This window comes from Toxorhynchites rutilus, chromosome 3 (genome assembly GCF_029784135.1).
Source record: "Toxorhynchites rutilus septentrionalis strain SRP chromosome 3, ASM2978413v1, whole genome shotgun sequence".
NCBI lineage: Eukaryota > Metazoa > Arthropoda > Insecta > Diptera > Culicidae > Toxorhynchites > Toxorhynchites rutilus.
In genome coordinates, this window is record NC_073746.1 from 81,658,360 (window position 1) to 81,670,675 (window position 12,316).

At 39.6% G+C, this 12,316-nt stretch overlaps 1 protein-coding gene across 19 annotated transcripts in view; it reads left to right on the forward strand.

Annotated features, from left to right (window-relative positions):
• The window catches only part of LOC129779246 (sodium bicarbonate cotransporter 3), a 125,610-nt gene extending 115,133 nt beyond the window's left edge, over window positions 1-10,477 (forward strand). For 3 of the 19 annotated variants that reach the window (XM_055786622.1, XM_055786617.1, XM_055786620.1), the window contains 3 exons: window positions 8,390-8,607; window positions 8,664-8,790; window positions 9,915-10,473. In XM_055786622.1, the coding sequence (XP_055642597.1) occupies window positions 8,390-8,607; window positions 8,664-8,790; window positions 9,915-10,049 (480 nt within the window). In that variant the 3' untranslated portion in view covers window positions 10,050-10,473. Of the gene's footprint in view, window positions 1-7,732; window positions 8,362-8,389; window positions 8,608-8,663; window positions 9,565-9,914 lie in introns of those variants that run through there. The other 16 variants (XM_055786621.1, XM_055786628.1, XM_055786625.1 and 13 more) reach the window with 11 other exon arrangements.
• Window positions 10,478-12,316: the final 1,839 nt, after the last annotated feature.

The window sequence follows — 12,316 nt, forward strand, 5'->3', positions numbered from 1 at the left end:
CAGACAAATTACACTCTCGGGGTCTGCCGCCTTTTTTTAATAATATGTTATATAACTTGCTTTGTGAGAAACATTTGATTTTTTCTCACGGGGATTCGACAGTAAGTCGGGTCTCCTACATGGGACTCCCCCAGGGCTCATGTTTAAGCCCCCTTTTGTACAACTTCTATGTAAGCGACATCGACAATTGCCTTACACAAAATTGCAGCCTAAGACAACTTGCAGATGATGGAGTGGTGTCTGTCGTTGGATCAAACGAATCCGACCTGCAAAGACCCTTACAAGATACTTTGAACAATTTTTCAGCCTGGGCCATTGGTCTAGGGATCGAATTCTCCACGGAGAAAACAGAGATGGTGGTTTTTTTCTAGGAAGCATAGACCAGCAAAACCAAAGCTTCAACTTTTGGGTAAACCGATCACTCATGCTATGTCATTCAAGTATCTTGGTGTCTGGTTCGACTCCAAATGTACTTGGGGGGCCCATATTAGGTATCTGAGTAAAAAATGTCAACAAAGAATAAACTTTCTCCGTACAATTACCGGCACCTGGTGGGGAGCCCATCCCGAAGATCTTATAATATTGTATCGAACAACTATTCTCTCAGTGATGGAGTATGGCAGTTTCTGTTTTCAATCAGCTGCCAAAACACACCTCATTAAACTCGAGCGAATTCAGTATCTTTGTCTCCGTATTGCATTGGGATGTATGCCCTCAACGCATACCATGAGTCTCGAGGTTTTGGCAGGCGTACTCCCACTAAAAGATCGCTTCAATTTATTATCTCTTCGGTTCCTCATCCGGTGTAAGGTTATGAACCCATTGGTGATCGGAAATTTTGAGCAGCTTCTTCTTCTTCTTCAATGGCACTAACGTTCCTAGAGGAACTTCGCCGTCTCAACGTAGTATTACTTGCGTCATTTTTATTAGTACTTAGTTGAGATTTCTATGCCAAATAACACGCCTTAAATGCATTCTGAGTGGCAAGCTCTAGAATACGCGTGATCACAGCGCAAGTCGGAGGAAATTTCTTTGACGAAAAATTCCCTCGACCAGAACGGGAATCGAACCCGAACACCCGGCATGTTAGTTATGACGCAACCACTCGGCCACGGGAGCACAGCTTTTGAGCAGCTGATCGAACTAAATTTTCATTCTGGATTCATGAGCTTCATATCATGAATTCGTCTCCATGCAGGTTGATCCTTCCTCGTATATTCCCAACCGTGTTTGTTTTCCTGACTACATCAATTCCTCTGTGCATTTTGATCTATCCATGAAGCAGGATATCCATGGAATTCCAGATTATCATCGATCGGGGATCGTTCCTAAGATTTTCGAAGCAAAGTATGGTCAATTGTGATAATATGTACTTTACTGATGGGTCCTCTATGAATGAGTCCACAGGATTTGGAGTGTTCAACAATTTTTTTAGCACCTCACACAGTCTTCAGTATCCTTGCTCAGTGTACATTGCTGAATTGGCAGCAATACACTGGGCGCTGGACAGCGTCGCCTCACGACCTGTTGAACACTATTACATTGTAACGGATAGTCTAAGCTCTGTCGAAGCGGATGTTCAGTGAGGCCGGAAAAGCACTCGCCGTACTTCCTTGAGAGAATACGAGAAATTTTGAGTGCTTTATCCAGACGCTGTTATGTCATTACCTTTGTCTGGGTCCCTTTACATTGCTCAATTCCGGGTAATGAGAGGGCTGACTCATTAGCAAAGGTAGGTGCAATTGAAGGCGAAATTTATCAGCGTCAAATCGCCTTCAATGAATTTTATTCTTTAGTTCGTAAAAATACCATCGTTAACTGGCAACGCAAATGTAACGAAGATGAATTGGGCCGGTGGCACCACTCAATTATCCCTAAGGTTAGCCTCAATCCGTGGTTCAAAAGTCTGGACTTGAGTCGGGACTTTATTCGCACCTTCTCCCGACTCATGTCCAATCACTGTTCGTTAGACGCGCTGCTTTTTCGTTTTAATCTTGCCGACAGCAATCTCTGTGGTTGTGGCCATGGTTACCACGACATCGAACACGTTGTTTAGTCGTGCGAGTTGTATCTTGTCGCCAGATCGAATTTAGAGAACTCCCTTCGGGCTAGAGGAAGGCAGCCCAATGTGCCGGTGAGAGATGTGTTGGCTCGGTTAGACCTTGATTACATGTCCCAAATATATGTTTTCCTTAAAGCTATCGATCTTCGAGTGTGATTGTTCATACATCCTTTTCCCCTCCTTTTCGTCCTTCGCGAGCTATCGGTTCCCTTCCTACTAACATTAGAATAAGTTAAATTGTAAATACATATTAGATGTAAGGATAGTTTTAAGAATTGAGTGTGAAGTGTCAGTGTGAATGAATGTGAATGTGAATGTGAGTGCGAGTGTAAACACACAACTCCTTACATCCCATCCTTTTCCTAATGAAAATGTGTCACCCTTCTAAACTCGAGTCGACCGCGAGTAATCGGTTTCCTATTTCATTAACCATAGAATTGAGGAAACAACATGTTGATATATGCTAGTTGAAATATATGTAAGAGTTTGGCTCCATTAAACTTATGTAACTGAGCCTGTAAAAATAAACGGATTAATAAAAAAATAAGCATCTCATCTCATCAACAGTTACTCTCTGCTTTTTATCCAAGATGGAACTCAATCTACTCACTGCAGGGATAATTGTACTAACCATCATATTTTGACATTAGTTTGTTGAAGTGACCGATCCATTTTTTTCTAGCGATGGGTAGAGTTTGGGTAGTTTTGATATGATATTGGGTCGATTGCGTCGATGTTTGCCCTATTTTAGTTTATATCACATATCATACACTGGCTATAAAGGATATTAAATTGAAAGTTTTTTTAAGTGCCGGTCTAGGAATTTTTCGTAAAGGAAATTTTCTCGATTTCTCTGAATGAGGGTATTCATAGTCAATCCAAAACAAGGCTGGCGGTTGGACTTGTGCTCTGGTGGACCACTTGGCTGCAAGGGCCTCGTCGGGACCGTATCGGCTCTGTGGCGGACATAGCTGAGTATTGGCTTTTTTGGGCATTGCAATTTTTTGAACTTATATCTGTAAATAAAATCAGTTCGTTTTACATGTTTGCTAAACTGATTTCAATGTTGAGAAAAATAAATAAATGATTGGTTTTTTAGCAAGTTGAATTTTATTTTATCAGACCCTGAAGCAGAATTGTTACATGAAAGAAGAGCAAGAGAGAATTCTACCATCAAAAATTCGAAATCAAGATCGCACCTATCTTGTGGTATATCTCGAATAATTCTTTGCACTGGAGCGGAATCGGGACAAACCTTTCGTGCAAACAACGAACGTGATGAATTATAGAGGTTCTAAACTTTTCAGTTTATTCACCTCTAAGCATCTCATTTGTATACGGAAATTGTTGGAGAAAATGATCTTGTTTCGCCTTGATCGATGGGTTGAAACGAATGGCCTACTCTCAGATACACAATATGGGTTCCGCAGGGGCAAGGGGACGAATGATTGTCTTGCGTTGCTTTCTTCAGAAATTCAAATGGCTTACGCCGAAAAAAACAAATGGCTTCAGTATTCTTGGACATAAAGGGGGCCTTTGATTCAGTTTCAATAGAGGTCCTGTCAGACAAATTACACTCTCGGGGTCTGCCGCCTTTTTTTAATAATATGTTATATAACTTGCTTTGTGAGAAACATTTGATTTTTTCTCACGGGGATTCGACAGTAAGTCGGGTCTCCTACATGGGACTCCCCCAGGGCTCATGTTTAAGCCCCCTTTTGTACAACTTCTATGTAAGCGACATCGACAATTGCCTTACACAAAATTGCAGCCTAAGACAACTTGCAGATGATGGAGTGGTGTCTGTCGTTGGATCAAACGAATCCGACCTGCAAAGACCCTTACAAGATACTTTGAACAATTTTTCAGCCTGGGCCATTGGTCTAGGGATCGAATTCTCCACGGAGAAAACAGAGATGGTGGTTTTTTTCTAGGAAGCATAGACCAGCAAAACCAAAGCTTCAACTTTTGGGTAAACCGATCACTCATGCTATGTCATTCAAGTATCTTGGTGTCTGGTTCGACTCCAAATGTACTTGGGGGGCCCATATTAGGTATCTGAGTAAAAAATGTCAACAAAGAATAAACTTTCTCCGTACAATTACCGGCACCTGGTGGGGAGCCCATCCCGAAGATCTTATAATATTGTATCGAACAACTATTCTCTCAGTGATGGAGTATGGCAGTTTCTGTTTTCAATCAGCTGCCAAAACACACCTCATTAAACTCGAGCGAATTCAGTATCTTTGTCTCCGTATTGCATTGGGATGTATGCCCTCAACGCATACCATGAGTCTCGAGGTTTTGGCAGGCGTACTCCCACTAAAAGATCGCTTCAATTTATTATCTCTTCGGTTCCTCATCCGGTGTAAGGTTATGAACCCATTGGTGATCGGAAATTTTGAGCAGCTTCTTCTTCTTCTTCAATGGCACTAACGTTCCTAGAGGAACTTCGCCGTCTCAACGTAGTATTACTTGCGTCATTTTTATTAGTACTTAGTTGAGATTTCTATGCCAAATAACACGCCTTAAATGCATTCTGAGTGGCAAGCTCTAGAATACGCGTGATCACAGCGCAAGTCGGAGGAAATTTCTTTGACGAAAAATTCCCTCGACCAGAACGGGAATCGAACCCGAACACCCGGCATGTTAGTTATGACGCAACCACTCGGCCACGGGAGCACAGCTTTTGAGCAGCTGATCGAACTAAATTTTCATTCTGGATTCATGAGCTTCATATCATGAATTCGTCTCCATGCAGGTTGATCCTTCCTCGTATATTCCCAACCGTGTTTGTTTTCCTGACTACATCAATTCCTCTGTGCATTTTGATCTATCCATGAAGCAGGATAGTTTATATCACATATCATCAAAATCAGTTCGTTTTACATGTTTGCTAAACTGATTTCAATGTTGAGAAAAATAAATAAATGATTGGTTTTTTAGCAAGTTGAATTTTATTTTATCAGACCCTGAAGCAGAATTGTTACATGAAAGAAGAGCAAGAGAGAATTCTACCATCAAAAATTCGAAATCAAGATCGCACCTATCTTGTGGTATATCTCGAATAATTCTTTGCACTGGAGCGGAATCGGGACAAACCTTTCGTGCAAAATTAAAAATCCATCGATGTGAATATTCCTCGCTTTCATTGGATGAAGAACGATTTCTCATGTTTCGAACCACTTTCCATAATTTTTTCATTGACGTTTCTCGTGACAAACCTCCCACGAAATTTCGCCAATAAGCATGTTTTTTCCCTTTGATCAAGTTTTTAAATTGATTTTCAAGGTCCAAATACGTTTGAAAATTCTCAATGGTTCCACGTTTCCGAAAAGCTTTAAATGCATTCGATTTATCTCCATAAAGCTTGGAACACTGGCTATCCCACCATGGATTGGGAGGCCTTCGACGAATAGTGGAACCTGGGATGGGTTTCGTTTGAGCGCGAACCACGCTGTCATAGATCAAACGAGAAATGAAGTTATACTCCTCCAATGGAGGCAAACCATCTCTGGAATTGATAGAGCAATCGCATCCGCATATTTTTTCCAGTCAATAGGTCTTATGAGGTCGTATGCCATGTTTATTGATTCAGAAGAATTCAACCCATTGGTGATAGAAATTTTGATTGGCAAGTGGTCACTACCGTTGGGATCCTGGATTACATTCCACTTGCAATCTAACGATAGTGAATTCGAGCAAAGCGAGAGGTCAAGATCACTTGGGTTGGCAGGAGGTTTAGGTACACGTGTTGTTTCCCCAGTGTTCAAAACGGTCATATTGAAGCTGTTACAAAGGTCATATATCAACGATGAACGATTGTCGTCGTACTGTTCCCCCCAGGCAGTTCCGTGAGAGTTGAAGTCTCCCAAGATCAATCGTGGCTCAGGAAGGAGTGAGCACATGTCAACAAGTTGCTTGCGACTAACCGCAGCTTTCGGAGGCCAATACAAGCTGACTATACAGAGGTCTTTGCCTCTGATGTTTGCATGACAAGCAACAGCTTCGATCCCTCCAATAGGTGGAAGGTCAAACAGATTCACATAAATACTACGAAAAAGACAACAACACTCGTAACGCTTATTCCGCATATCAAGATAAGAATCGATCATTTGAAAATCGATGAGTTTGTTCTGAAATCGATTCGAAACATTGATTGATGAAACAGGCGTTCGGCAGTCAACGATTCGATAACACTGAAGAAATTCGTGACGCAGTTACATCGTACTTCAAAAAGTTCGACGCTACGCACTTCGCTCTCGGAATAGAAAAACTCGTACCACGCTATGAAAAATGCCTCGAACTTTACGGCGATTATGTAGAGAAAAATAGAAAATAAAACGTAAATTACGAAAATCACCTTGTTTTTTGTCCTAACTTTTTTTTCCCGCGATTGCTGAGGCACTGAAACTTATTTTTTGAACGACCCTCGTAACTCCACATGAGAAAAGCCGTATTCGGTGCAAGTGCCGGCCATTCTTCGCTAGTAATAAAATTGGGCTAATTTTCTGCAAATGCGTTTTCTGCTTGTCTAAATGTTCTTTGCCTCATAAGCAGGAGCAAAATCTTACGGGAAGCAATATACCTGATCTCCGTCAAATTTAAAGTATGAGGAAGCAAATAACTCTACAAAACTTGCTCGATGTCTTGATTTTTAGGTTCTTCTATGGAAAGCAGTTTTGTGAGCATTCCACAAAACTGTGAATAATTTTTTTCTGTAAAAAATACCCTGTATATATAAAACGCAAATGAAAAATGGTGACATCTACTCTGGAACACACTGTATGTGGAAACCACAGCAAAAAAAATGTGAGCTTCATTTAGAACCAAGATTTTTAAGTATCGTGTATCGTTCTACTCTAATATGTTTACCAGTCTTCACTATTTTGTCGCTTCAAGCTGGTTATATAATATATTCGCCATCTGTTCAAAACTACCCATTCAGTGTAGATTCCAGTTATTACTCCAGTGTTTGATGTACGCTAGAAATCATTTGTGCTACGCCCTTAGAGCTTTATGATTGTTTTCTGTCTATGACAAGTGCATGTATGAACACGTTGAGCCCCGCGTCGGTCTGACACTGACAGTCTGGGGACTGGCACTGAATTTTACGTCTGTTCCGTGCCGATCTCATCGGACCGACAGTAGACTTTTCGCTTTGAGAGAAAAACAGTAACAAAGCTAGAAAATTATTTATAAAAATGTGCACTATAGGTCCGCAGGGACCGACAATGAACTGTCCGTCTAGTCCAGGAAAGTTCATTGTCGGTCCCCTAGCTCGATCGGAGCTCAACGTGTTAAACTCGTTCTATTCTCTAAGTTTTATTATAACTAAAATTGTTTCCATGGTATGAGGTCGAGTATAAGTAACTTACAACAACGCATGTCGAATCTTCTTCGCGCGTCATGTCACTATAAGTCAGCGGCATAAACGTTTTTTGTTATCAAACACAAAGGTAGAAAAGGATAACCTTAATAAACTAAAGACGGTATTGAAGTGAAATCCGTTAACTGAGGATTGGAGAAGATCGTGAAAAATACGCGATGAATACTTATGAGTTACTTATGCCTCAACTTAATCAATCCCATTACGAACAGCTTCAACATTTTGCACTAATATATTTATCATTTTACGATTTGTTCCCTTTCTTTTCATTTTTTCGACAGGAAAACCACACGCTACTAACCACACCGAAAACTCAAATCATCATTACTAATCACTAGTCATCAGTTCTATTCGCATAATTTGCATAATTGTCTCTTTTTTTGGCTATAGTAATACTTGCATGCCGGACTACTTAGAATCAATTGTTGAATACAGAATTCTAGAAAAAAAAAATGTTACATTGTAGCAATGTTAGTGAAATCACTGTTATACTATGAAAAAATAATCAAACCAAAGTAGGCAGAAAAAGATTGTAAAAATCGCAATGATAAGACAAATTTTACACACAAAAATTCAGAGGGAATTATGAGAAAAAAAGCTGGACAAATAATGCAAAATATTGGTGACAAAAAGTTGCGATATTTTACAACTCTAATGTTAATGAAATTGGCATGTAATCATGAAAAAGGAGATTTTAAGAATATACAATAATCAATGGAAAACTACATCCATTTTCAAGTGGTTTCATTTCGACCTTTTAGTATATTTTGAAATTGTATGTGTTCTTCTGTTTCGGTTCATCAAATATTTAATCTTATGAAATTCAAACACCTACCAAATTGTTTTCTAGTTTCCTAAAACAGTACCATCAGCTCGCGAAGCCCCTGACCTCGAAAACATTGCGCCATTTCCCGTCTTCTCTCCAATCTTTTCCATAGGAATCCGGTCAACATTCGACTGACAACTTGCAGCTGCCATTGGAGAATGGTCTCCAGCCCCAATGTAAAATCAACATATCGGAAGAAGTAAATCGCACAACCATCTGGAAGCAGGTCAACAACTGTAACATACTTTTCACGAAAAAACAATCCAGCCCCTTCCCTCAGTACAGCCAGAACAGTCAGAACTCCAAACAACAACAAGCGCAACAACAATCGTACGTATGATTAGGATTAACTAATCGATCGGGTTTATAGCTCCAAATCATTACAGACTTTCCGATAACAAATCAAAGAAAACCAGTGAAACCGATAAAAGACTGTCCACGATGCGGGAGGAGGAGGAATCCAATCCCGAGGATGCCAACAACCGTCAATTAAGCCACCAAAAACGAACACAGGTTTAAAAGTCTCCTACGACTCTAAGCACAAAAGTCAGACCCTCCCATAAAAAAAACTGCTCGTAAATCCAATCGACACCATCCTTTAACCAAACACTAGAATGTTGTTGTAAATATCGTTGTGAGACTCTGTGTGATAAATCGATATCGTGCATAATTCAATAGCCGTGATATGTGCTCATCCATCGTTTGTGTGAAAATCTTGATTGACGCTGTCAGATATGATCCATACGTTTTTACGTAAGCCATTTTGGTTCTTTAGGTGCTTGTTTCATAGTGAAAAACAATACATAGCTGAGCTTCTAGATATGCTGTATCGCAAGATTACAGCGAAGTACTCATAACTTATGATAATAAGTCTAGCAAATCTCGCATTTTAATGTATAATAGAATACTTTGATCCATCACTGGCACATACAATATATGTTATCCATGAAATCATAGCTAAATGTTTTTTGCGATTATTTGTTGTAAACAACATGTTAAAATACTCAAACAATCATGTAAGTCATCATTCGATTGAATAATTATTACCGTGTAATTTCAGTATGATTTTTATCAAGATTCGAATATAATGAAAAGATAGTTCCATGTATTTCACAACTTGAGAACTATTACTGTAATGAAATTACTACATCACTTATTGTATGTCCCATGGAAAACAAAAACCACACCCGCGAACCTTATACTTTGCGTGGAAACAAATCATAAGCAAATTAAGTGTAGCACCGCAATGCAACAATAAATGAGCTCAACAAGCTTTCAATAGTTCAATTCTTTTCTTAAATGTTCATTGCACAAAATAACATAGTTGTGTATTAACGCATGGTGCTTCACGTCATATACCCATCAGTTATCACGATTCATTAAAGTTCATACCCAAGCATGGACAATTTGTTGAATATACCAAGTTTTTCATTTAGCAAATTATCGTAAATGTTCGATGCACGCTTTAAAACGCATTAAAAATCCGTCATAGGAAAATATTACAACTATTACAATACATTAGATTAGGTGCATCAAATTGATATTAAACAAGTTTAGCAAAAAAAAAACAAAATACACAGTTATAAGCTGACAGCAGTCTTGTATGTATGTGCGTGTGTCATATATATTCTTCACAGAATCTGAAACGAGAATTCTGGATACGCTCGCCAGCAAACACCGGAGATGCGCCATTAGCAGAGCCGTGGTGGTCCAGCACCGATAAGGTAGATCTGATTGGTGGATGCAAAAACGCCTCGGAAACGCAGGTGTGAAAAGACTGCTGGAGTCTGGAAATTAACGATGATGAGAAGCCGAGAGAGTAGCCGAAAAGCTCGCGTGCCTTCCGAAGCACAAATTCTAACTCCCCTGGCGCCGAAATTCTGAGCGCACGGATAACAGTCGCCGCTCCGCTAGATTTACGAGGTTATACAATGTTAGGAAATGGGAAGAGTGTTTTTAGGGAAAGGAATTAGGATCAGTCATTATATTGAAAAAAAATTATTACCGGCAACCTGCATATTTTTATTATATACAATTGAATGAATAGTAAATGAAACATTCAATTAAGAGGAAGCATTTTTCCGATAGGCTGATGAAATAGCATGTAAGCAAGCCCAACCCAAGGCATTTCAAATCGATATTATTACTAATAAACTACTGAAACAATTAGCATAAATTGTTGAAACTGGTTGTATCACTGAAAACAAACAAGACTTTGGTGACTGATGATTATCGGATTCAAAGCAACTCCATCTTCCGTTCGTTTTATCCTAGGTGATTACTTGATCAGAAACTATGAACTTTGTTTGTTCACTAGTGCAGGGGAAGGTTGCCCTAATACGACCGGTTGCCCTGGCCCTGCCACCCCTTGGATCACGGGAATGGCGCCACCTACCGAATTTTGGATGGTGTCAAATAAAAAGTGTCATTACGCTGACAATTTGGTTGTATGGTGACCATTTTCCTGCTCCCTTCATTCTAGCATTTTGGCGCCGTTTTGCGTTTTCAATATTTGAATAAAGGAAACGATAGATTTTTGACCTGTACGGAAAATGAGTTAAATGCTCGTCTAGATGTCGAAAAATTACAAAACCAGGCAATTGCTTATGGTCTGTTCATCAAAACAAGCTATATAAATTGAATTTACCTATTACCTGTAATACACGGCATGCCGTTAATTGAAAAAAGTCAGGGTGGTCCCAATCAAGGCGCCTCTATATGTACCAGGTGAAACAATCATATGAAATGCACTTTCAGCCATATTGGAAATGCTGTCAGTATTGTTTACAAACAGCATCAGAACGCTGCCGGCGGCTCTCTACAAACTGCTACGACGCTTATTCGAACGATGCCTACTATGTTCGGGTTTCGCGAATTTATGTGAAAAAGAAAGAATGATTTTGTAGAATTTCATTCTCATATCCACTACTCTTGCATGTGAAAATGCAAAAATGGCGTATCCTAGCAATAACAAAACAAACAACCCCCGCTCCACAAACCGTAATCCCCTTCTTAATGAAGTGATGATGTTGCTTCACCTGTTCTACATTTATGCAAGCGCCTTGGTCCCAATGAGTACATATAGAGGTGGAGCAGTAGGCTAAGTGTATCTGTATTGGCAAGCCAAATATCGTGTCGTAATTATTTGCATTCAATATGGAATGTATATGGAAGAAACAAAACAATGTTGAAAGTACTCACGGTTGCATGATAATTTGAGCCAAAATTCTCATGAAATCTTTCAACTGGTTGTTTTTTAACAGATGACAATTATATTGTGGCTTATTTCGATTATTCCTGTGGTAAAAAGGTCTAGAGAGCAGTTGTATGCTTAGTTCTCGAAAGCAGTAACATTTTCGGTGAAATTTTAAATAAATGGCGATTATTATCTCACAACATACACACCGACAGTGAGAACCTTCGAAACATCAACTTCATAACGGTAAAATAATGAAACTTCATTTGTTTCTATGAACGTGGGGGAGTGAAAATGGCACATGGAAATATCACTTTTATCCGTCTTTTTCGACGTGGTTTCACAAATATTCACTCCACGCTATCACATTAGCCTCATATTCAGCGGAAGCTCTACAAAAATGTACGTTTTTAATTGATAAATTACTTCCTGAAAATAGCATTTTTACATGGATGCGGTGGGCAATCAAAGATAAACACAACGACTGACGTCACTATTTGCGAAATAGTTATGGCAACGCATGCTATGTCGCTCGAAACTCGACCATCTTCATTACCTTTTTTCCAGGACATTGGGGTGGTCCTAATCCAACCAGTTGGTTTTGTTCTATGTATGGGCGTTTGTGTTCGCGTGTTGGCCGTTTGTTTCTGTTCTCGTTTTTGTTTCCATTTCTGTTTCCGTTTCCTTTTCCGTTTCCGTTTCCGTTTCCATTTCCGTTTCCATTTTTCGATTCCATTTCCATTTACGCTTCCGTTTGTGCATGAGTTCTTTTACTACCTCCATTTCGCACTTTCTTTGTCTAACTCAACTCCCTACTTCATTTCCGGCCTATGAGCGCCGTTA